This window comes from Podarcis tiliguerta (genome assembly GCF_965153285.1).
Source record: "Podarcis tiliguerta genome assembly, chromosome: 4".
Classification (NCBI taxonomy): domain Eukaryota; kingdom Metazoa; phylum Chordata; class Lepidosauria; order Squamata; family Lacertidae; genus Podarcis; species Podarcis tiliguerta.
This window is the reverse complement of record NC_139537.1, coordinates 9,249,336-9,274,602: the sequence shown is the minus strand read 5'-3', so window position 1 is coordinate 9,274,602 and position 25,267 is coordinate 9,249,336. Positions and strand designations below refer to the sequence as shown.

Sequence of the window (25,267 nt, the reverse complement as noted above, 5' to 3'; positions counted from 1 at the left end):
GAAAAAACTGCACCTGCACGCCGGTCCTGCTCGTTACCCAAAAATTCACTTATCCAAACACAAAGAATTATACCCAAAGCTCACTACATGCGCAACTGATTCAGATATCCAAACAGCTAGAGTTTGCCCACTTCCTTACTTCTTTGTGCTTTGAGTATAGTTAATGCTGTTCGTTATTATTTATATGGCGGGTGTGCTGCTTTTGGTTCCCTCCCATAAATGTTATGTTAGACGATATATCGATCGCATGATCTCCCCTTTTTTTCTTCCCTTATGATATTGTGTGTGTGTGTGTGTGTGGCGCTCAAAATCACTTGGGCACTGTGGCAATCACACAGGGTCTCCGGACGTTTAACGGTCTATTGATCCCTGTGCCACCACTGTGCTCGCTTCCCCGCTGCCACCAACCTGTTACTCTCTGGTAAAACACTGAGTCCAGTCAGTTGTTAAAAGTTGAACCAAATAAACAAGTTTATTTTACAAGCATTAACAAGTTTATAGTTTCTCAAATAATTTTCCTGTCAGTATCTTAACTTGATTTTCTTGACCGGCCTATACCTTCCTAATACTTTCTGACTGATTATCTCAACTGTTTGACTGACTCCTCTTAACAAATTCTGTCACTCTCTCACACCAGACTAGCCCAACCCACAGACTTATCTTCTCTGTCTCAGTATGATGTCACACAGCAATAATAATAATAATAATAATAATAATAATAATAATAATAATAATAATTTATTTGTACCCCGCCCATCCCCCAGCCACTCTGGGCGGCTTCCACAAAGATCAAAAATACACTAAGATGTCACACATTAAAAACTTCCCTAAACAGGGCTGCCTTAAGATGTCTTCTGAATGTTAGGTAATTCTTTATCTCTTTGACATCTGATGGGAGGGCGTTCCACAGGGCGGGCGCCACCACCAAGAAGGCCCTCTGCCTGGTTCCCTGTAACTTGGCTTCTCGCAGTGAGGGAACCGCCAGAAGGTCCTTGGCGCTGGACCTCAGCGTCCGGGCAGAACAATGGGGGTGGAGACGCTCTTGCCCTAGGAGGGCAAATATCACAGGCACCTTCTGGTGACAAGTGACTAGTAAGTTTCCTTAAAATTCTCAACCATCTTTGTGTTGGGGTTATTATGAAAGGGAACCTCTGTATCTTTTAGATGTTCACCAGTCTGAATCTCTGTGTTATAGGTGCTTGAAGTTCCTGGGAGGTAGACATCCTACTTTGGTGCTTCCACTTGTTCCTGAACTTTTAGGGACACATCCTTTCTTCGACACCCCGGAGCCTGACATGGATGACCCAGCTTGTATCCTCTTTTTTTTGCTACCCCCTCTCCTTCCCTCTGAATAATGCTTGGCTGACCAGACCACACCGAGCTGTTGTTAAAAACCATGGTTGTCACTTGACTGACAAACCAGAACTGAAAACCGTGGCTTGAAAAATAGGCTTGTAAACCATGGTTTGTGCTATGCTTTGGTCTGAAATCTTAAAGTATAGTTTGGGATCTTGATTTTGGGGCACGGTATGGTTTGCTGCAAACAAGAAACAGAAACTTGTTGTCTGCTGTCTTCACAGAGAAAGGAAGGAGCGTGAAAGTCCAAGATTTGATACTGCTCATTCTCACAATGGCAAACCATGGTTAGCCATGAGATCAGAATTTGAATAACTTTTGATTGGGTTTTATAAACTGCGTCAAACAGCGACCTGTAGCTTCAGAACTCTTCAGAAGCTGGAGCACGCTCTAATCAGCAGAGTAATTAACTCTTTGTGACGGAAGGGCAGACAGAGGCATGTGTAAAGCATATTTACAAGCAGTTTATTCAGCATAGGTAAAGGTAAAGGGACCCCTGACCATTAGGTCCAGTCGTGACCGACTCTGGGGTTGTGGCGCTCATTTCGCTTTATTGGCCGAGGGAGCTGGCGTACATCTTCCGGGTCATGTGGCCAGCATGACTAAGCCGCTTCTGGTGAACCAGAGCAGCGCACGGAAATGTTGTTTACCTTCCCGTTGGAGCGGTACCTGTTTATCTACTTGCACTTTGACGTGCTTTCAAACTGCTAGGTTGGCAGGAGCTGAGACCGAGCAACGGGAGCTCACCCCGTTGCAGGGATTCAAACCGCCGACCTTCTGTTCTGCAAGTCCTAGGCTCTGTGGTTTAACCCACAGCGCCACCCGCGTCCCTTATTCAGCATAGATCAAGACAAAGAAAACATGTCTGCTCTCCTTCATGTCTAAGAGCAGTAAGCAGCAAGCAAAAGCTATACACAAACAGAAGTTCCCAGCAAGCTGTGCTGGAATGTAAACAGGCATGTGACATGCAACAATCCACATATATGTTCCTCTTAGCTGAAACGGAACATCAATATCCTAACAATGGATTGGTGGCTCTGGGCCCTGTGCTCCTCAGCCCTTGCTTCATTACCCGTGAGCGTTCTCTTTGCAGCTTCTCTCCAAAGTTCCTCCCTGTGCCTCCAGTTGCTTTGGAATCCTGCTTTTCCCTTAACCTGTGGCGCAAACAGACATTGCGGTCTTGGTTCTCATTTTCAACGCTGCCAAATCGTGCCCAACCATGCCGGCGCTGTTTTCGGATCACACCTTTAGGCACTACGCTTACCTTCGGGACAGTCTCTCTCACCTCGTCCCTCCCTTGCGGGTAAGCCAGTCAATGGTTTAATGTGTCTCCTGTTTTGTTTTGTTTTTTGTTTCTGTTCCGCTTTTGGAGAATTAACGCTCATAGGAAGACAAAGCAGGCTGCCACTCCGGGTCCAGACAGCTACAATACACTGTGTAGTAATAATAATAATAATTTTTATTTATACCCCGCCCTCCCCAGCCAAAGCCGGGCTCAGGGCGGCTAACAAGCAATAATAAAAATAAGTTGAATGAATACAACCTAAAAACAAAATTAGAATACAACATTAAAATATGGAAACGTTAAAATATTAAAATGTAGCCTCATTTCAGGAGGAGAAAGGAAAAGAAAAAAGAAAGAAGAAAGAGAGGGAGGGAGGGAATCAAATTGGCTCCAAGCCAAAGGCCAGGCGGAACAACTCTGTCTTACGGGCCCTGCGGAAAGAAATCAGATCCTGCAGGGCCCTGGTCTCATGAGGCAGAGCGTTCCACCAGACTGGGGCCAGTGTTGAAAAGGCCCTGGCTCTGGTTGAGGCTAATCTGACTTCCTTAGAGCCCGGGACCACTAGGGTGTTGCTGTTTATGGACCTTGAGGCTCTCCGTGGGGCATACCGGGAGAGGCGGTCCCGTAGGTACGAGGGTCCTAGTAGAACGCCTTCCATTGCCTTATGCCCTTCAAATGTTTTGAACTACAACTCCCACCAGCAGCCATGCTTTGAGCTCGCGGTTAGGCCTTGCTCTGGGTTCACAGAGCATTGGCCACCCTGGAGAGACAGGGACTTTTGTGGGGAAGCAGGGACCTTCAGTCTCAGCAAGACCTATCAGAGATGAGTTGCTGAGCTCATTTGGCCTGACACTGCCAGGCAGGTCATGTTTTTGCTAATAAAGAGTTAGCTCCGACTAGCTAACTCTTTATGATGACGCAGCAGCTAAAAAAGCCAATGCAATTCTGGGCTGCATCAATAGGAGTATAGCATCTAGATCAAGGGAAGTAATAGTGCCACTGTATTCTGCTCTGGTCAGACCTCACCTGGAGTACTGTGTCCACTTCTGGGCACCACAGTTCAAGAAGGACACTGACAAACTGGAACGTGTCCAGAGGAGGGCAACCAAAATGGTCAAAGGCCTGGAAACGATGCCTTATGAGGAACGGCTAAGGGAGCTGGGCATGTTTAGCCTGGGGAAGAGGAGGTTAAGGGGGGATATGATAGCCATGTTCAAATATATAAAAGGATGTCACATAGAGGAGGGAGAAAGGTTGTTTTCTGCTGCTCCAGAGAAGCGGACACGGAGCAATGGATCCAAACTACAAGAAAGAAGATTCCACCTAAACATTAGGAAGAACTTCCTGACAGTAAGAGCTGTTTGACGGTGGAATTTGCTGCCAAGGAGTGTGGTGGAGTCTCCTCCTTTGGAGGTCTTTAAGCAGAGGCTTGACAACCATATGTCAGGAGTGCTCTGATGGTGTTTCCTGCTTGGCAGGGGGTTGGACTCAATGACCCTTGTGGTCTCTTCCAACTCTATGATTCTATGATTTCTAGCTCGGTGTGGTTTGCTGCTGGCTCCCCTCCGACGCCGCCATGGGTGAATTGTAAAATGCAGCTGTACAACTGTGAGATGGTAGAGTCCTGAGATGGGGAGTGGACTGTACCACTGGAGGCTGCACTCATAGAGCGGCATTCAGCTGTGTTTTACTCAGAGGAGACCTGTTGAAGTGAATGAACATGACTACGTTAGGCCCATTGATTTCAGTGTGTCTGAGTAAAATGTAGCTGAATCCCTAGAGCAGTCATGAGAGAGGGCTTTTGCTTTCCTGGTGAGTTTGGTAAGCGCACCGGTCTGCATCATCCTTCTGCCAGTGATTGGGTAGATAGATAGATAAACTTTATTTTAATGTTGTGTATTAATTTTGTTTTTAAGTATTCTTTTATATATATATAAGATATTTATTAAAAGTTTTTTAGTTAAGAAAAAAGTATAAAAGAAAACAGAAACAATGAAAAATTTAACAAACAATACATCAAAAATAAGAAAAAAGAAAAAGAAAAAAGAACAATACATCAAAACAGCATAATAAAAAGAAAAAAGAAAACACATCCAAATTCCGTATCATTGTCTTTCATTTACTTGTTTCCTCGACTTCCTCACACCTCCCTTTTTTGTATTCTAGTTCAAATTAGCTAATTCAGCAAATCCCTTCCCTGTTTTTAAGTATTTATTCAACATTTTTATTATTGCTTGTTAGCTGCCCTGAGCCTGGCCTTGGCTGGGGAGGGCGGGGTATAAATAATAATAATAATAATAACAATAATAATAATAACAATAATAATAATAATAATTATTATTATTATTATTATTATTATTATTATTATTATTCGCATTAGCCAACGGCCATGGCAACATAAAACAAGCAATATATACAAATAAAAAGACAACAATGGGTAAAAACGGCATTCAAATGACCAAGATTATCATTCAGATAGTGGCGCTTAATCTCATTGCACTCTTGATAAACCTAGCAACCTTTGCTGTTGTCTGATCATTTTGATCTGATAAAAGAAAGAACCACGTGGCCTCAGATGGGCGGCCTGGGATGGTAAGTAAGAGTGGGGTGATGATCTCATTCCTCAGATCTTTATAAAGGGGACAGGACAGGAGAACACGAGCTACTGTTTCCAGATTGGCCAGTGACTGGGTGCCATCCGCTTTCTATCAGTGAGCTTCCGCATGTCAGGGCCTGCTTGAAGGGGCAAATTCTACTTCAGGCACTCATTTTCATAGGTCTTCTGGCTCTTGCTCTGCAGCAGTCCTTTCGGAAAAACAATGGCATGTCTTGAAGGTGGTCCCCATCTCTGATTGCTCCTTGGGGAGCAGTCACTGAAATGCTGTCACTGAAGATGGATAGCTAAAGTGCAGAGGGCAATCTTTACAAGATTGGAGTATAGATAATTTTTAAGATGTCGATGGGAGGATAAGGTTTAAATGGATTAGGATAGATAAGTGATAGTAAGCAGTGAAAGATGGAAAGAATTTGCTGACTTGATTATTAACTGGAATACAAAAAGGGAGGTGGGAGGAGGTCGAGGAAACAAGTTATTGAAGGATGGAATTGTGAAAAATGGAAGGTTTTTTTAAAAAATGTTTTTGTTTTTTACTGCTGGTGGGGCGGAGGTGTGGTTTTTATGTATTTTTTAATTTTTCTCTATTCTTCTTTCTTTCTTTTTTACTGTATTTTGTCTTTCTCTACTTTTTCTGTATCTGCTAAAATTTGAATAAATATCATAAAAATAAAAAAAAAGTGCAGAGGGGAGACAGAAAATTCCAAAGTGGAACGTGATCCGCTGAACTTGGCTCCTCTTTCTCTCTTTGCTTAGTTGCCTGGGAAAAAGCTGGCGTCCCCACCTGTGTCCGCTGGCCTCGCCCTTCAGGAAGACCCTTCCCAGGAATTCCTACAGCAGAGCCTTGAAAGAGTTTTCAACCTTCAGCACCTAGACCCACAGGGCACCCAGGAGCTGCTTGAATTCACAATTCGGTAATAGTTTCCGAAAAACTAGGAGGCTGCGTTGACCCTTTGCCGATTTCAGGAGCCTTTGTCAATTCTGTGTGTGTGCTTTTCAGTTTCGGGGTTCCATGGGTTCCTTAAAATTATGCACCTGTTGAACAGCAAACCTGTGCAGATCTCCTTAGTCCTCTTTCTCTTTGCATTGCATAAATGTATTCTGCTCTGGTCAGACCTCACCTGGAGTACTGTGTCCAGTTCTGGGCACCACAGTTCAAGAAGGACACTGACAAACTGGAAGGTGTCCAGAGGAGGGCAACCAAAATGGTCAAAGGGCTGGAAACGATGCCTTATGAGGAACGGCTGAGCTGGTCACGTTTAGCCTGGAGAAGAGGAGGTTAAGGGGTGATCTGATAGCCATGTTCAAATATATAAAAGGATGTCACATAGAGGAGGGAGAAAGGTTGTTTTCTGCTGCTCCAGAGAAGCGGACACGGAGCAATGGATCCAAACTACAAGAAAGAAGATTCCACCTAAACATGAGGAAGAACTTCCTGACAGTAAGAGCTGTTTGACAGTGGAATTTGCTGCCAAGGAGTGTGGTGGAGTCTCCTTCTTTGGAGGTCTTTAAGCAGAGGCTTGACAACCATATGTCAGGAGTGCTCTGATGGTGTTTCCTGCTTGGCAGGGGGTTGGACTCGATGGCCCTTGTGGTCTCTTCCAACTCTATGATTCTATGATTCTATGAAATGTTAACTCTGGCGCAGGGCCTGAGAGTGGAAGGAAATTTTGGCGGCAGGGAGCCCTCGATTCTCCTGGGTCATCGAGGGCTCTGTTTCCCCAATATGGGTTGTGGTATCTATTATTTATTCTACAGTGGTACCTCTGGTTGCGAACGGGATCTGTTCCGGAGGCCCGCTCGTGAAAAGAGCGCAACCCGCAGCGGCGCGTATGCGCACAGGTGGGATGCGATTCGTCGCTTCTGCGCATGATGTCATTTTGCACTTCTGCGCATGCGTGAGCAGCGAAACCCGGAAGTATCTTTCCAGTACTTCCGGGTCGCCACGGGATGTAACCTGAAAGAACGTAACATGAAGCGGACGTAACATGAGGTATAACTGTACAGTGGTACCTCAGGTTAAGTACTTAATTCGTTCCGGAGGTCCGTTCTTAAACTGAAACTGTTCTTAACCTGAAGCACCACTTTAGCTAATGGGCCTCCTGCTGCCGCCGTGCCGCCGGAGCACAATTTCTGTTCTCATCCTGAAGCAAAGTTCTTAACCTGAAGCACTATTTCTGGGTTAGCGGAGTCTGTAACCTGAAGCATATGTAACCTGAAGCGTATGTAACCTGAGGTACCACTGTATTTAAATTTATATCCTGCCTATCCTCGCAACAGAGCCCAGGGCAGCAAACAGCAAGCAGTAAAAGCATCGAAGCCTCTTAAAAACAATTCCAATGCAGATGCAGACCTGACTTCTTCAGACTTATTTATTTGGTTGTTGTGTTTATGGGCTGCCTCGTCAAATAAATTCTTCGGGCACAGCATGCAGATACAAGCTTGTGACGGTAAAATCATGCTGCAGTAAAACCCACACTGAGCTCAAGAGGCAATTGCAGGTGCTTGTTTTAAATCTTTTTAAAAATTAAACAATATTATCCAGCTGCCCACAGGTGTGTTTCAGAAGTAAGCAAAAACCACTGTGTTTGACAGTGGAACAGACTGCCACAAGAGGCAGTGGACTCTCCTTCCTTGGAGGTTTTTAAGCTGAGGTTGGGTGGTCATCTGTTGTGGATGATCTAGTGGAGATTCCTGCATTGCCGCAGGTTGGGCTAGATGACCCTCGGGGTCCCAACTCTACAAGTCTGCAATATTGGCCACGCCCCGTGACATCCTTGCAGCCCTTGTTGACTCGCTTTTTATTCTCCTCCATTTATTCCTGGGAGCCTGTAAGCAAAAGAGATGTCGGAGGTCGTTAACTCACAAAAGCACATTGTGTTAACCACCTCTCAGTAAACAAAACGGGCTCCTCGCCACCCCATTAAACCAAGCATGTCTTCCTCTTTGCTCTAGGGACCTTCAGAGGTTTGGAGAGCTGCAGTCTGACTTGGCTGGGGTGGCTGACTTCTCGGCCACTTATCTTCGGTGCCAGCTGCTTCTCATTAAGGTAGGCCTTCCTCTGGAGCAACACCTGGGGTGATGCCCATGTCGCTTAAGAATCTAGCAGACAGCGAACAACACGCTGGCAGTTCAAAGCCAGTCAAACCCGGTGTGTGTGTTTTCATGTGTTATTTCCTGCCCAAAGCGCAGAGACCCCCTGCTTTGCTCAGTGTGAAATTGCCAATTTGTACGCTTGGACGCGGGTGGCGCTGTGGGTAAAACCTCAAGGCCTAGGACTTGCTGATCGTAAGGTCGGCGGTTCGAATCCCCGCAGCGGGGTGAGCTCCCGCCATTCGGTCCCAGCTCCTGCCCACCTAGCAGTTCGAAAGCACCCCTAACTAAGTGCAAGTAGATAAATAGGTACCGCTTTCTAGCGGGAAGGTAAACGGTGTTTCCATGTGCGGCGCTGGTGCTGGCTCACCAGAGCAGCTTCGTCACGCTGGCCACGTGACCCGGAAGTGTCTTCGGACGGCGCCGGCTCCCTGCCCCTTAAGCGAGATGAGCGCGCAACCCCAGAGTCGGACACGACTGGCCCGTACGGGCAGGGGTACCTTTACCTTTAACAGTGGTACCCCGCAAGACGAATGCCTCGGAAGACGAAAAACTCGCTAGACGAAAAGGTTTTTTGTTTTCTGAGGTGCTTCGCAAGACGGATTTTCCTAAGGGCTTGCTTCCCTAGACGAAACGGCCCTGCCTCTCCTGTCATGGCGACGGTCACTGCACGCACGCACGCTCGCTTCCCCGCTCCTCTGGCTCCCTCCCACCTTCCGGCTGACGGTTAGCGCCTCGCGCCGCTGCCCACCCCCCTCGCGCGCTCCCCTCAGAGAGCCGTTGCCGCCAGCGCCACTCTCTCCCTGGAGTCGCGCTCCTGAGCCCCGCCGCCCTCCAGCAGCCGCGTCGCACGGTGGCCACAACGCGCGGGTGAGTCTGAGGTACCAGCTGCGGCAGTTGTCCTGCTTCTCCCCGCCCCTCCCCGCCGTTGTCAGTGTTTAAATGCAGTGGTGCTTCCCAAGACGAAAAAACTCGTACAACGGAAAAACTCGCGGAACGAATTAATTTCGTCTTGCGAGGCACCACTGTACCTCCAAACGACAGCAGAGGAAGTCCGGGAAATCACGGAAGATGTATTAGGTAAACAGAACTGGGATTCAGCACATTAGCTAGGAGCTGACTCGGCAGCCTTTGGAGCTATGGCATTTGCTTGCTTTGCAGCAAAAAAAATTCTAGCTTCCTTCAGCACTCCCCAACCCCCAATCCTGTAAACTGGGTACACGATCTGTTAAGATGCAGAAATAGTTGGCAAGTGGATGGAGACTGCTTGGTGTGAGACGGTCAACATGCCCTCCAACATTCCATGATGAAAATAGGAACATCCTACTGCATAATAGGGGATGTGGGTGGTGCTGTGGGTTAAACCACAGAGCCTAGGACTTGCCGATCAGAAGGTCGGCGGTTCGAATCCCCGCCACGGGGTGAGCTCCCGTTGCTTGGTTCCTGCTCCTGCCAACCTAGCAGTTCGAAAGCACATCAAAGTGCAAGTAGATAAAAAGGTACCGTTCCGGCGGGCAAGGCTAAATGGCATTTCCGTGCGCTGCTCTGGTTCGTCAGAAGCGGCTTAGTCATGCTGGCCACATGACCCGGAAGCTGTACGCCGGCTCCCTCAGCCAATAAAGCGAGATGAGCGCTGCAACCCCAGAGTCGGCCACAACTGGACCTAATGCTCAGGGGTCCCTTTACCTTTACCTTACTGCATAATAATGATATTTTATTTTATTTTTGTTTTATTCATTCATTCCCTGCCCATCTGACTGGGTTGCCCCAGCCACTCAGGGCAGCTTCCAACATACATAAAAACCATTATAAGACATTAAGCAATTGAACATTTAAAACTTCCCTATACAGGACTGCCTTCAGATGTTAGTTATATCTTTGGCTCGGGGGCGGGGGGAGGGGCAGGTCGCAGAACTCCATACCTTCTAGCATTTCTACAGTGGAAATAGGGATGTCCTAAGGAAAAGTGGGACATTCCAGGATTAAATCAGAAACCAGGATGGCTCTTGTAAATTCAGGACTGTCCCTGGAAAATAGGGACACTTGGAGGGTCTGCGTCCAGCAAAAGCTGCTATAGCCAGTGAGTTGTTTGCAGCTGTTTAGTGTATCATAGAATCGTAGAGTTGGAAGAGACCACAAGGGCCATTGAGTCCAACCCCCTGCCAAGCAGAAAACACAATCAGAGCACTCCTGACATATGGTTGTCAAGCCTCTGCTTAAAGACCTCCAAAGAAGGAGACTCCACCACACTCCTTGGCAGCAAATTCCACTGTCGAACAGCTCTTACTGTCAGGAAGTTCTTCCTAATGTTTAGGTGGAATCTTCTTTCTTGTAGTTTGGATCCATTGCTCCGTGTCCGCTTCTCTATAGCAGCAGAAAACAACCTTTCTCCCTCCTCTATGTGACATCCTTTTATATATTTGAACATGGCTATCATATCACCCCTTAACCTCCTCTTCTCCAGGCTAAACATGCCCAGCTCCCTTAGCCGTTCCTCATAAGGCATCGTTTCCAGGACTTTGACTGGAAGAGAGTGTAGGTGAACTCTCTTCTGTTCATTAAGCACGAGACAAGCCCCATGGGAAGCTAGAAGCTTACCAGGCTGTAAGCTGAGTTTTGGGCTTAGCTGAATGTCATTTTCTGTGTTTACTTCTTCGTTAAACCTTTACACCATTCAGAGGATCACAGGGTGGGTGGCAAGAGATTTTAGAAGCAAGCATTTAACACGAAGTGGTCAGCGTTAAAATAAAATTTAATGAAACAGCGGCCAAGATTTATAGCCAGCAGCAGACGGAAGTTACCGTGCTCTAGAGCAGGAGCAAGAACACTTTTTTCACCCCAGGGCCCACATCCCCTTAGTGACAACCTCTTTTGGGGGGGGGGGCATGTGCCAGTGTTGGGTAGAGACAGAGGAAAAAGTGGCTGGAGCAAAGAATATCCATTTAGCCTTTTGAGCAGTAGATTTTCTATGCACACTCTCACGCCCCTTGTCTATCCTTCCTCCAGGCAAGCAAGAAGCGTTGTCAGAGCTCAAAGATGCAGTCCATCTTTGAAATACAGTGGTGCCCCGCAAGACGAATGCCTCGCAAGACGGGAAACCCGCAAGACGAAAGGGTTTTCCGTTTTCAGAGGCGCTTCGCAAGACGAATTTCCCTATGGGCTTGCTTCGCAAGACGAAAATGTATTGCGATTTTTGAGGTTTTTTTCCGCTCCCCAACCCCTTTTTCTAAAGTGCTAAGCTGCTAATAGCCTTTTTTAGCAGCTAATCCGCTAATCCCTTAAGCCTTAAAAAGCCGTTAATAGCCCTTAAACTGCCAATAGCGCTAATAGCGCTAACCCGCTAATGGGCTTGCTTCGCAAGACGAAAAAACCGCAAGACGAAAAGACTCACGGAACGGATTCTTTTCGTCTTGCGAGGCACCACTGTAGCTCGGGAGGATGCAAAGCAGGGCTAGGGAAGGGTCTGATAACTTGCAAGGGCCTCCATGTTCGGGGCAGTGTACCGCTCAATGCCACTTGCTGGACCAGCCAACCACGAGAGAGGGCCGCCGGCGTTCCTTTCTTGCTTGGGAGCTTCCTTCAGGCACCTGTGGGAAGCGGCTTGCTCTCCCTTGAAAGGCCTTTCAACTTCCAGCAGGGGGATGCCCTCACAACGTCCCGAGAAGGAAGGCGAAATCGCATCCTTTCCTCCGTTCGCCCTCCAGCCCAAAGAGCCCAGCTTAGGTTTCAACTCCTGGGTTGCACAGGCCATATCGCAGTTAATTCCTGGATGTCTCTTTCAGGCTCTCCAGGAGAGACTGTGGAATGTCGCAGCCCCACTGTACGTGAAGCAGAACGCCCTGGCAGCAACCGCTGCAAAACAGGTAAGGCAGGGTGGAAAAAACAAACACACATTTCACAGAGGCAGAAATCGCTGAGCATTTGTAGGCTCCTTGTGTGTGTGTTTTTTTTTACTTAATTATGTACTATTGGCTTGCAGATTCCAGGAAAGCGAGCGGCCCTGTTGAGAGCTTATTTTTAAAAAATAAAAATAAAAATCTAATGCTTATACAGCGGTACAGTGGTACCTCGCAAGACGAATGCCTCGCAAGACGAAGGCCTCGCAAGACGAAAGAGTTTTTTGTTTTTTGAGTTGCTTCGCAAGACGAATTTCCCTATGGGCTTGCTTTGCAAGACGAAAACGTCTTGCGCCTTTTTCTTAAAACTGTCAATGCATTCCTATGGGAAACCGTCAATGCATTTCCTATGGGATGAAAAATTCACATGATGAAAAAACTCGCAGAACGAATTAATTTCGTCTTGCGAGGCACCACTGTACCTCGGGTTAAGTACTTAATTCATTCCGTAGGTCCGTTCTGAACCTGAAACTGCTCTTAACCTGAAGCACCACTTTAGCTAATGGGGCCTCCTCCTGCCGCCGTGCCACTGTAGCACGATTTTTCTTCTCATCCAGAAGCAAAGTTCTTAACCTGAAGCACTATTTCTTGGTTAGTGGAGTTTGTAACCTGAAGCGTATGTAACCCGAGGTACCACTGTAGTAGCACAGAAATGCTAGTATTTTTGCCTCAGTCTGTCTTGAACTAGCTCTGCAGATTCCCATCTGTCTGTGCCAGCACCCCGGTGGTAAATCTGTCCAGAATTGAGAAAAGTGCTGTTTCCTTGTCTAGATTATGGAAGAAACGTACAAGATGGAGTTCATGTACAGCGGCGTTGAACACAAGCAAGTGGTCATCATCCACCACATGCGGCTGCAGGCGAAAGCCTTGCAGCTGATAGTCACGGTGCGGACTACGAGAGGGTAAGGGAAATCTCTGAGCTTTGGGATATTCAGGACTTGAACTGCAAGATTTAAATACAGTGGTGCCTCGCAAGACGAAAAGAATCCGTTCCGCGAGTCTCTTCGCCTTGCGTTTTTTTTCGTCTTGCGAAGCAAGCCCATTAGCGGATTAGCGCTATTAGCGGTTTAGCGGCTATTAGCGGCTATTAAAGGCTTAAGGGATTAGCGGATTAGCTGCTAAAAGGCTATTAGCGGCTTAGATCAGCTGATAAGTGGCTTAGCGAACAGCTGTTAAGCGGCTTAGGGGCTTGGGAAAAAGGGGGGAGGGGGAAAAAACCCCAAGAATCGCAAGACATTTTCGTCTTGGGAAGCAAGCCCATAGCAAATTCGTTTTGCGAAGCACCTCCAAAACGGAAAACCCTTTCGTCTAGTGGGTTTTCCGTCTTGCGAGGCATTCGTCTTGCGGGGCACCACTGTAGCTGGAGGCAAATGATGTGGTTGGCCGTGGAAGGTCCAGAAAATGTTGAATACTGAGCAGCTAGTGGGGTAAAATAGCAGTGATGTTGGGATTAGATCCTAGTGCAAAGGTAAAGGGACCTCTGACCGTTAGGTCCAGTCGTGGACAACTCTGGGGTTGCGGTGCTCATCTTGCTTTACTGGCCGAGGGAGCCGGCGTACAGCTTCTGGGTCATGTGGCCGGCATGACTAAGCCGCTTCTGGTGAACCAGAGCAGCGCAGGGAAATGCCGTTTACCTTCCCACCGGAGTGGTACCTATTTATCTACTTGCACTTTGACATGCTTTCGAACCACTAGGCTGGCAGGAGCTGGGACTGAGCAACGGGAGCTCACCCCGTTGAACCGCCCACCTTCTGATCGGCAAGCCCTAGGCTCTGTGGTTTAACCCAGAGTGCCACCCGCGTCCCTAGCATGACTCAAATTCACGAAGAGCTCTCTGATAGTAAGAGCTGTTCTAACAGTAGAACTGTAGATGCTTTAGTTGAGATGCCCTTCATTGCAAGGGGCAAGATGACCCTTGGAGCCCTTCCAACGCTACAGTTCTATGATGGCATGATTCTAGGATGTCTGCTATGCTATCTGAATGGCATAGGGATGCGGGTGGCTCTGTGGTCTAAACCACTGAGCCTCTTGGGCTTGCCAATCGGAAGGTCAGCAGTTCGAATCCCTGCGACAGGGTGAGCTCCCGTTGCTCCGTCTCAGCTTCTGCCAACCTATTTATCTTTTTTTGTGTTTTTAATATTTTGTTGGAAGCTGCCCACAGTGGCTGGGGCAACCCAATCAGATGGGCGGCATATAAATAATAAAATTGTTGTTGTTCATTTCCAGAGTGGAACCTCTCTTTGGAATGTGCGAGAAGTTTTTGCAGGAGGTGGACTCTTTTCAGAGGTATGTTTTCTTGTTTAGGGGACTCAGGCTCTACAGTGGTACCTCGAGTTAAGTACTTAATTCGTTCTGGAGGTCCGTTCTTAACCTGAAACTGTTCTTAACCTGAAGCACCACTTTAGCTAAAGGGGCCTCCTGCTGCCGCTGCCGGAGCACCATTTCTGTTCTCATCCTGAAGCAAAGTTCTTAACCCGAGGTACTATTTCTGGGTTAGCAGAGTCTGTAACCTGAAGCGTATGTAACCTGAAGCGTATGTAACCCAAGGTACCACTGTATACCTAGGCTCTATCATGCCAGACTGCAGGTGGGAACTCAAAAAGGCTCCTCTATAAAAAACAGAGTTAAAGCCCCCTTTCAGCTCCTTATTGGCAACTGCAGAGCCTTCATCCAAACAAGCATGGTTGCTTTTTTCCTGTAGCTGCGCAGCAAGCAATCAAAGGCCAATCCTTTTCACCATGAGAGCCAGTGTGGTGTAGTGGTTAAGAGCGGTGGACTCGTAATCTGGCGAACCTGGTTCGCGTCTCCGCTCCTCCACATGCAGCTGCTGGGTGACCTTGGGCCAGTCACACTTCTCCGAAGTCTCTCAGCCCCACTCACCTCACAGAGTGTTTGTTGTGGGGGAGGAAGGGAAAGGAGAATGTTAGCCGCTTTGAGACTCCTTAAAGGGAGTGAAAGGCGGGATATCAAATCCAAACTCTTCTTCTTCTTCTTCTTGATGGGTTCTTTTCAAGTTTTTACTTTGAAAGGCCCAGGCAAACCGCATCGGATTTTCTTGTGGGTGAGACTAAGGTTGCCCCAGATAGGAGTCTAGGGATTCCTTGGGTGGGTATCCTCTCTGAGCAGAGGGTAGATCAGGATCTGATTTCCCTGCACTCCCAAACCTTTCCCCACGCTCTCCCTTTTTCACAGATGCTTCATTTCTGAGCTCCCTCATATGCAAGACAGTTTTGTGGACAAACTCCTGGATCTGATGCCCAGACTAGTGACGTCGAAGCCTTCCGAAGTCGTCAAGATCCTGCAGGCAACATTGCGGCAGAGTTGCTTCCTTTGCCTTCCTCTCCCTGAGAAGGTGAGTATCTGGTTGGCAGCTGGGCAGCCGACTAATAATAATAATAATAATAATAATTTATTATTTATACCCTGCTCATCTGGCTGGGTTTCCCCAGCCACTCTGGGCGGCTTCCAACAAAACACTAAAATACAATAACCTGTTAAACATTAAAAGCTTCCCTAAACAACTACTTGAAGTACCGTATTTTTCGCTCTATAAGATGCACCAGACCACAAGACGCACCTAGTTTTTGGAGGAGGAAAACAAGAAAAAAAATTTCTGAATCTCAGAAGCCAGAACAGCAAGAGGGATCGCTGTGCAGTGAAAGCAGCAATCCCTCTTGCTGTTCTGGCTTCTGGGATAGCTACACAGCCTGCATTCGCTCCATAAGACGCACACACATTTCCCCTTACTTTTTAGGAGGGAAAAAGTGAGTCTTCTAGAGCAAAAAATACGGTAATTTTAAAAGCAGCTGTTTAATGGTATTTGAATGTTTCTTATATGAATCACCATATAAGCGAACTTTATAAATTTATTCATAATGGATGCGATGGAATGACCCTCGGTTATGTACTTTCTGATGTGTCTTATTTATTTTTATGACTGCTTTGTTATGCTGGTAATTATATAAATCTTTTCATAGTGTCAGCTGCCTTGAGCATTGTTTTAACAATGGATGATCATATGTATTCCTAATACAGTGGTACCTTGGTTCTCAAACTTAATCCATTCCAGAAGTCTGTTCCAAAACCAAAGCGTTCCAAAACCAAGACGCCCTTTCACATAGAAAGTAATGCAAAATGGATTAATCCGTTCCAGGCTTTTAAAAACAACCTGTAAAACAGCAATTTAACATGAATTTTACTCTCTAACGAGACCATTGATCCATAAAATGAAAGCAATAAGCAATGTACTGCAGTCACACAATCAATCAGTCAATCAGTAGCTGAACTGGGTTCCACAGTCACAAAAACAAAACAGCAAAATAAATAGCAAAAACAGACAGACCTCAGTGTGACACTCAAAACGGAAGTGTGGCACTCAAAACAGAGCATGTTCGGCTTCTGAAAAAAGTTTACAAACCAGAACACTTCCTTCCGGGTTTGCAGTGTTTGGGTTCCAAGTTTGAGTACCAAGGCGTTTGAGAACCAAGGTGCCACTGTAAGCCAAAATATGAAAGGGGGGGGGGGGTTGCCTGTGCAGAACACCTCTTTCCTCCTCACTTCCTGAGCAATCAAAACTAGGAAGGTTCTAACCATGGTTTCCTACTTCATCCAAACCGGGAAACCATGGTTCCCAGCTACAAAGCAAAGCAGGATATTAAGATGTGCTTTGAAGTTGCAAAGAGTATCGTTTATGGAGGAAGGCTTGCTCATATCTCAGTATACTAAGCAGCGATAACGATCATTTGAACTACATTGTACTACATTTTTAGAGTCCGTTGAAGACGTAGGAGTCGTTTAGGGTCCTAGGCTCCTGCAGCTGTTTTGCTTTGGCCAACTGCATGCACACTGCGGCTCCTTCGTTGCCGCCTCTGTAAATTGACAAACTGCCGAATACATTTTTCCAAGCCCAAATAAAAAAGGGGAGGGGGAACAAACAGGAATTTTGAGAAGTACCGTATTTTTCGCCCTATAGGACGCACTTTTTCCCCTCCAAAAATGAAGGGGAAGTGTGTGTGCGTCCTATGGGGCGAATGCAGGCTTCGCGGACCTCTCCGTAAGCAGCGGGAGCGCTCCCGCTGCTTGCGGAGAGTTGCCTGCATGCTGAAGCCTGCGCACCCTGAGCTCAGCGCGTCCAGGCTTCGCGGACCTCTCCGCAAGCAGCGGGAGCCAGCGCTGGGCTCCCACGACTTGCAGAGAGCTGCCTGTTTGGGGGCTGGGGTCGGGGGAAGCTCGGGCTTCCCCAACCCCGCGCCTGGGGGAAAAAAAATAATTTCCCCCCTTTATTTCTCCCCAAAAAAACTAGGTGCGCCTTATGGGATGGTGCGTCCTATAGGGCGAAAAATACGGTATGTGTGGCAGTGTGTATATGTGATTTGGCATTTTCCTTCTGCAGATCCACCGGGCGACCGCCACCATCATTGAGCCGGCAGGAGAATCGGACAACCCCTTGCGCTTCACGTCGGGATTAGTGGTTGCGCTTGACGTCGATGCAACTCTGGAACACGTGCAGGATCCTCAAGGCACTGTTAAAGTTCAGGTAAGGGGAATAAAAGCATTAAGGATCGCTCCTTGTTAACTGGGATCCGCCATTATGAGACAGACTAAGTTGTGAGATTGATAGTCAGAGGGGGAGGTGAGCCATTGCTTTGTTATCATGTTTGGATTGTATGTTTGAGTTAGCAAACCCTCCCCTGGAAAGACTGATTTATGGTGCAACTGGTCTGGGAAGATTAATGAACAGACGCTTAGACTTTATTACATCGGAACCAAATAAACTGGCGCCTGCCGTTCGAAGAGGACTGTTGGATCAGTGTGTTGTGATTTAAGGAGAGCCTTACAAAGTTCACGGAGGGACGCGGGTGGCGCTGTGGGTAAAAGCCTCAGCGCCTAGGGCTTGCCGATCGAAAGGTCAGCGGTTCGAATCCCCGCGGCGGGGTGCGCTCCCGTCGTTCGGTCCCAGCGCCTGCCAACCTAGCAGTTCGAAAGCACCCCTGGGTGCAAGTAGATAAATAGGGACCGCTTACTAGCGGGAAGGTAAACGGCGTTTCCGTGTGCGGCTCTGGCTCGCCAGAGCAGCGATGTCACGCTGGCCACGTGACCCGGAAGTGTCTCCGGACAGCGCTGGCCCTCGGCCTCTTTGAGTGAGATGGGCGCACAACCCTAGAGTCTGTCAAGACTGGCCCGTACGGGCAGGGGTACCTTTACCTTCTTTACCTTTACCTTACAAAGTTCACACAGAAAAATAACAATGTTTGGTTTAACTCGCCTGCGGAAACAACTCACAGGTTATTAAGAAGAAAAATGATAACAAGAAGAAGACTGGAAGATGGGATTTGTGAATATCAAAGCATATATCAAATCATATGAGATGATTGGACCCTCACTGAGCTCGGAACATGGGAACCCCCAACAAAATTGAAAATTTGGCAAAACATTTGGACTACATAATATGTATTGGTATAATTTGGAATAATTAATGTGATATGATTGGATTGTTAAATGGAAGACTTAATAAAAATTATTATATATAAAAAAAGCATTGAGGATCACCCCAATGGTCAGAACCAGCTTTTATCAACTGGGCGCACTCCAACTGTTTAGGACTCCAACTCCCATCAGCCCCAGCCATCATGGCCTTTGGTCAGGGATGATGGGAACTGTAGTCTGAAACATCTGGAAGGCAGCAGATTGGGGAAGGCCGCCTTAGTCCTATGCCTGCGCATGGAGTATGAGACTGAAGCAGCGCCACGCTTTTAGGTGGGTGGGAATAGGGGGAAAAACTGCTTCTGTCTGCATTTAAAGGCAAACCTGTTTAATTTGCTTTTTCTGAAACAATAAAGGGACCGAAACATTTGTATTTCTCCAGATTTTGCAGTGCAGTTCCGTGTACTGGGATAAAGCATGCCTTAAAAATTCAAATGCTAATGAAAAATAACATACGCAAATTCAGTATAATGGAGAAAGCAATAATAATAATTTATTATTTATACCCCGCCCATCTGGCTGGGTTTCCCCAGCCACTCTGGGTGGCTTCCAACAGAATATTAAAATACAATAGTCTATTAAACATTAGAAGCTTCCCTAAACAGGGCTGCCTTCAGATGTCTTCTAAAAGTCTGGTAGTTGTTTTTCTCTTTGACATCTGGTGGGAATGCGTTCCATAGGGTGGGTGCCACTACCGAGAAGGCCCTCTGCCTGGTTCCCTGTAACTTGGCTTCTTGCAGGGAGGGAACCACCAGAAGGCTCTCGGCGCTGGACCTCAGTGTCCGGGCAGAACGATGGGGGTGGAGACGCTCATTCAGGTATACAGCTTTGGAAAAATGTGTATCTTGGGCAAAATTGCACACAGAAATGTATTCATTAGCAGAAATGCACCCTGAAATGCTGATTCATTTTCACGAGGACTTTAAAAACAATAATGGCAAACTGATGTAGAAATGTGGAGGAGTGTACTTAAGACAGGAAAAACAAGGAAACAAGAGAAACTGAAATGGACAGATTTGCCCATCGCTAGATGTATGTTTGAGGCAGGGGTCTTCTCGCTTCAGCAACTCCTCTTTTGCACATTGTTATCTGCAAAAAAGGGACGCGGGTGGCGCTGTGGGTAAAACCTCAGCGCCTAGGACTTGCCGATCGTCAGGTCGGCGGTTCAAATCCCTGCGGCGGGGTGCACTCCCGTTGCTCGGTCCCAGCGCCTGCCAACCTAGCAGTTTGAAAGCACCCCCAGGTGCAAGTAGATAAATAGGGACCGCTTACTAGTGGGAAGGTAAACGGCGTTTCCGTGTGCTGTGCTGGCTCGCCAGATGCAGCTTGTCACGCTGGCCACGTGACCCGGAAGTGTCTTCGGACAGCGCTGGCCCCCGGCCTCTTAAGTGAGATGGGCGCACAACCCTAGAGTCGGACACGACTGGCCTGTACGGGCAGGGGTACCTTTACCTTTACCTTTTATCTGCAAAGAAAACCCAATGCAAAAACTCCAGGCAGCCACAAAGAAGCTCATGATGCATTGTTGAAGGAAGAGTCCCTGACCTTGGGGAGACTGGGCTGAAACTGTGCCGTCGTCCCCCTTTCAGTGTGCACACAGTCATGACCTACATAATGTGAGTATTGGTGCTGGAGGAGACTCTTGAGAGTCCCGTGGACTGCAAGAAGATCAAACCTCTCCATTCTGAAGGAAACCAGCCCTGAGTGCTCACTGGAAGGACAGATCCTGAAGCTGAGACTCCAATACTTTGGCCACCTCATGAGAAGAGAAGACTCCCTGGAAAAGACCCTGATGTTGGGAAAGATGGAGGGCACAAGGAGAAGGGGACAACAGAGGACGAGATGGTTGGATGGTGTTCTCGAAGTTACCAGCATGTGTTTGACCAAGGCAGTGGAAGACAGGAGTGCCTGGCGTGCTCTGGTCCATGGGGTCACAAAGAGTCGGACACGACTAAACAACAACAATGCGAGTAATGTTTGCATAGGGTTTCTGTGTTCCTGACTCCCTGTGCCTCAGCACTGACACATCCCACTCTTCCCTTATAGGTTGTATACCCTGACGGGCAGGCACAGCTCATCCATCCTAAACCAGCAGACTTTCGAAACCCCGCTCCCGGAAGGCACCGGTTAATTACTCAGGTTTACCTCTCTCACACTGCCTGGACAGGTAAGGAGGATGCTGGATCCAGTGGATTCTGCATGGGGAAGTCTTTTCCTTAGGGGTTCTGTGGCTTCTTTCTACTGCTGGCATTGGGAGGAAACCAATGCAGCAAGTCGCCAGAAAAAGCACATGATATGTGATTGGTTGAATCAACCGCCCGTCTCCCAGAAAATGCCATGCATTCAGTGCTAGAGAAACATTTCAACGTGGTTCAAGCTATAGGAACTCGCTCTTGTTGGCTCAACAGGTTATATAGAACAATGCTTGTTAAAAAACAAACCAGACTAGCATAATTTAAAGTTTGTGATGCAGTACTTCATATATGGAGAAGCTACAGTCTTTCAGATATTATTGCACTCCCAATTCCCAGAAGCCTCATACAGCATGGCCTAAACAGAAATGATGGGAGGTGGATAACAACAACAATTTATACCCTGCCCATCTGTCTGGGTTTCCCCCGCCACTCTGGGCAGCTCCCAACAGAATATTAAAAACATGATAAAAGATCAAATATGAAAAACTTCCCTAAACAGGGCTGCCTTCAGATGTCTTCTAAAAGTCAGGTATAGTGATGCCTCGGATTACATACGCTTCAGGTTAAAGACTCCACTAACCCAGAAATAGTACCTCAGGTTAAGAACTTTGCTTCAGGATGAGAACAGAAATCGCGTGGCGGTGGCGTGGCGGCAGCTGGAGGCCCCATTAGCTAAAGTGGTGCTTCAGGTTAAGAACAGTTTCAGGTTAAGAACGGACCTCTGGAACGAATTAAGTACGTAACCAGAGGTATCACTGTAGTTGTTTATTTCCTTGACATCTGAAGGGCGGGCGTTCCATAGGGCAGGCCCCACCACCGAGAAGGCCCTCTGCCTGGTTCCCTGTAACCTCACTTCTCGCAGTGAGGGAACCGCCAGAAGGCCTTTGGAGCTGGACCTCAGTGGAACTGATCGATGGGGATGGAGACGCTCCTTCAGGTCCCACAGCTTCCCCCACCCCTGCCATACTGCTTGTTGCACCCAAAGACAATCTGTAGTTTAAGGCCGGGGCACCTAACTTTTAGGACGCGGGTGGCGCTGTGGGTAAAAGCCTCAGCGCCTGGGGCTTGCTGATCGAAAGGTCGGCGGTTCGAATCCCCGCAGTGGGGTGCGCTCCCGTTGTTCAGTCCCAGCGCCTGCCAACCTAGCAGTTCGAAAGCACCCCTGGGTGCAAGTGGATAAATAGGGTCCGCTTACTAGCGGGAAGGTAAACGGCGTTTCCGTGTGCGGCTCTGGCTCGCCAGAGCAGTGATGTCACACTGGCCACGTGACCCAGAAGTGTCTGCGGACAGCGCTGGCCCCCGGCCTCTTGAGTGAGATGGGCCCACAACCCTAGAGTCTGTCAAGACTGGCCCGTACGGGCAGGGGTACCTTTACCTTTACCTAACTTTTGCTTTTGACCTTAAGTCTGTCTGCACTGGAGATCAGCTGCCGGAAACCACAGGAGGGGGAGAGCGCTGTTGCTCTCAGGCCCTGCTTGCGGGCTTTCCTCGAGCACCTAGTTGGCCACTGCGAAAGCAGGATGCCGGACCAGGTAGTCTAACCTGGCAGGGCTTTACTTAGCTTCTTATAACTCGGTCCCTTTTTACACCCCCAGAGCCCTGTCAGATCGAAGTGCGGCTGCTGCTGGCGTATGGTTCGGATCGAAACAAAACATCCGCGAGGCTCTCGCGCACCACCTGGGGAGACAGTCTGGATCTGCCCCCCCAGGCCGAGAATGGCATCGAAGGAACCATCCCTTTCAGCAAGCCTGTCAAAGTTTACATCATGCCCAAGCCAGCCAGGCGGTGATGGCTGCCTTTCAAGGACCCTTTTTTTTATTGATACGATTCCTGCGGGAGATCTGAGACCTTTCTAGCTCGGTTGGCACATGCACACGGAAGATCAAGGTGGGACTGCAGTGCAAGGGCTGGAAATCACCCTTCAAATCGAGCGGTTTTGTCTTCGAAATGTTTCCTGGCTGGCAGAAATTGAGACGCCCCTGGATTGAATCGACCACCAAGCCGGCTTCCCATCTGACTGTTCGTCAGAGCTGCTGCGAATACACAGAAGGCTTTCTGGGTGCCCCGGTGCTGCTAAGGGGTTCGTGAGAAGCGTCCTCAGCCATGCCAAGGACATGGCTCTTCCACACTTTCCAAAACTCACAGAAGCCACAGGCTGGCCTCCGATTGAGGAGGAAACACATGGCTGTCAGGATGTGGTGGGCAGGGGCTCAGAAACAGCCAAGGGCTCCTGGAATCCTGCATTGAGAAAAGTCCTGGAGCCGATTATTTCTCTGTGCCTGCTGTATATATATATATATATATATATATATATATATATATATAATTGGACGGGGCATTTCTTTTCCTATGAGCTGATAACTGTCTACAGCAGTCGTCCTTGAGAACAACTCCCTTATCTTAAAAGTGTGGTTCATAGTCTCTCTTGCCATTGGGAGCACCATTAATTTATTGAAGGCTTTCCGATTTTTTAACATATGCCACTGTGCCTCGCAATGTACTGTATTTTTCGCTCTATAGGACCCACCGGACCATAGGACGCACCTTGTTTTAGAGGGGGAGAACAAGAAAAACAAAATCTCCCCATCTCTGCTCATCACCCCTTCAGCAAAGCGGCAGGAGAAATGGAGCCCCTTCCATTTCTCCTCTCGCTTGGCTGAAGGGGCGCTGCGCAGCTCTCCCTCTCTGCTGAAGCCAAGAGTCTTGCTCTCCCGGCTTCAGCAAAAGGAACCCGAAGCCTTCGGAGCGCAGCGCAAGTTCCTGCTGCGCTCCAAAGGCTTCAGGCAGCTATCCCTGAAGCCTGGAGAGCAAGAGGGGTCGGTGCGCTCTCCAGGCACTCCAGGAGTGCTCCCTCTGCGCTTCGGAGGCTTCGCGTTGCTATCGCTGAAGCCAAGGAGCCTGCATTCGCTCCATAGGACGCACACACATTTCCCCTTAATTTTTGGAGGGGGAAAAGTGCGCCCTATAGAGCGAAAAATACGGTAGCTGGTGCCTGCTGCAACCCACATCCCTTTGGTTAGCTGTGCAATTTTGGTTATTTTATAAATGCATTTAAGTAATAATAAACATCTGCACCCAGTTATCCAGGTATGGAACGGACTAGCAGTTTAAATAGTGGGGGCCTCTGGTCATGCAGGTGGACCCCAACATCTGAAGGCATAAATGGACATGTTATTCCCACATCCCCAGAACAGACTCCCACTCTACAATTAACTTAAAACAGTGTTTCTCAAACTTGGGTCCCCAGAGGCTGTTGGACTACAGCTCCCATCATCCCTGACCACTGGTCTTGCCAGCTAGGGATGATGGGAGTTGGGTCCCCAGCTGTAGTTGGACTACAAATTTGAGACAGACAGACTTAAAACTTCACCTGCTGGTCAACTGCATGTGCGACTACACTGCGACAAAAAACATGTCCTTAAAAAACTTGGAGCAAATGTGTGATGTTGCCTGAAGCCAAATATCCCCAATACTGCAGTCCTGCACAGCTTTGCATTAAAGAAACCTCACAATGGGCGGGCAAAGGCATCTTGCCTTATGGCTTGATTAGCCTCCTGATCTTGCCTGTCTGCCCAGAGCTGCAAGACTCTAGACCATTTGTCTAACTGGCGGAAATTCAGCAGGTGGGGAGGATGCGAGTCGTTGAAATTAATGTCCATTGCTAACTGTCCAGTTCTGGGCACCACAGTTCAAGAAGGACACTGACAAACTGGAACGTGTCCAGAGGAGGGCAACCAAAATGGTCAAAGGCCTGGAAACGATGCCTTATGAGGAATGGCTAAGGGAGCTGGAGCTGGAGAAGAGGAGGTTAAGGGGTGATATGATAGCCATGTTCAAATATATAAAAGGATGTCACATAGAGGAGGGAGAAAGGTTGTTTTCTGCTGCTCCAGAGAAGCGGACGCGGAGCAATGGATCCAAACTACAAGAAAGAAGATTCCACCTCAACATTAGGAAGAACTTCCTGACAGTAAGAGCTGTTCAACAGTGGAATTTGCTGCCAAGGAGTGTGGTGGAGTCTCCTTCTTTGGAGGTCTTTAAGCAGAGGCTTGACAACCATATGTCAGGAGTGCTCTGATGGTGTTTTCTGCTTGGCAGGGGGTTGGACTCAATGGCCCTTGTGGTCTCTTCCAACTCTATGATTCTATGAACTTAGATCCACAAACTTCATTGGGTGTCCTCTATGAGTTATGACCGGCATTGGAAACAGCCCATGGTAATGGATTGCTTTGAAGTCATTTCTGCACCAGGTAAAGCAAATTTTAGCCCGCCCCCCCCAATTTAGCCCACCCCCCAATTTTAGCCCCCCCCCATCCTGTCCCTTATTTTGCCCAATCAAAGGTGG

The 25,267-nt window shown here is 47.9% G+C and overlaps 1 protein-coding gene and 2 long non-coding RNA genes across 3 annotated transcripts in view; 1 reads left to right on the top strand and 2 right to left on the bottom strand.

The window, feature by feature from the left end:
* The window catches only part of INTS4 (integrator complex subunit 4), a 45,629-nt gene extending 22,349 nt beyond the window's left edge, over nucleotides 1-23,280 (top strand). The window contains exons 13-23 of the mRNA XM_083436249.1: nucleotides 1,196-1,311; nucleotides 2,526-2,659; nucleotides 6,012-6,169; nucleotides 8,211-8,304; nucleotides 12,131-12,211; nucleotides 13,016-13,146; nucleotides 14,471-14,530; nucleotides 15,437-15,596; nucleotides 17,637-17,780; nucleotides 20,774-20,894; nucleotides 22,518-23,280. Of these exons, the coding sequence (XP_083292375.1) occupies nucleotides 1,196-1,311; nucleotides 2,526-2,659; nucleotides 6,012-6,169; nucleotides 8,211-8,304; nucleotides 12,131-12,211; nucleotides 13,016-13,146; nucleotides 14,471-14,530; nucleotides 15,437-15,596; nucleotides 17,637-17,780; nucleotides 20,774-20,894; nucleotides 22,518-22,711 (1,393 nt within the window). The 3' untranslated portion in view covers nucleotides 22,712-23,280. The remainder of the gene's footprint in view (nucleotides 1-1,195; nucleotides 1,312-2,525; nucleotides 2,660-6,011; nucleotides 6,170-8,210; nucleotides 8,305-12,130; nucleotides 12,212-13,015; nucleotides 13,147-14,470; nucleotides 14,531-15,436; nucleotides 15,597-17,636; nucleotides 17,781-20,773; nucleotides 20,895-22,517) is intronic.
* Nucleotides 17,978-18,622, bottom strand: LOC310676886. Its single transcript, XR_014510769.1, has 2 exons — nucleotides 18,464-18,622; nucleotides 17,978-18,076 (listed from the first exon to the last, which is right to left on the bottom strand). It is a non-coding gene; the product is annotated as an uncharacterized lncRNA (long non-coding RNA).
* Nucleotides 19,300-22,518, bottom strand: LOC310675864. Its single transcript, XR_014510256.1, has 3 exons — nucleotides 22,304-22,518; nucleotides 20,685-21,934; nucleotides 19,300-20,334 (listed from the first exon to the last, which is right to left on the bottom strand). It is a non-coding gene; the product is annotated as an uncharacterized lncRNA (long non-coding RNA).
* Nucleotides 23,281-25,267: the final 1,987 nt, after the last annotated feature.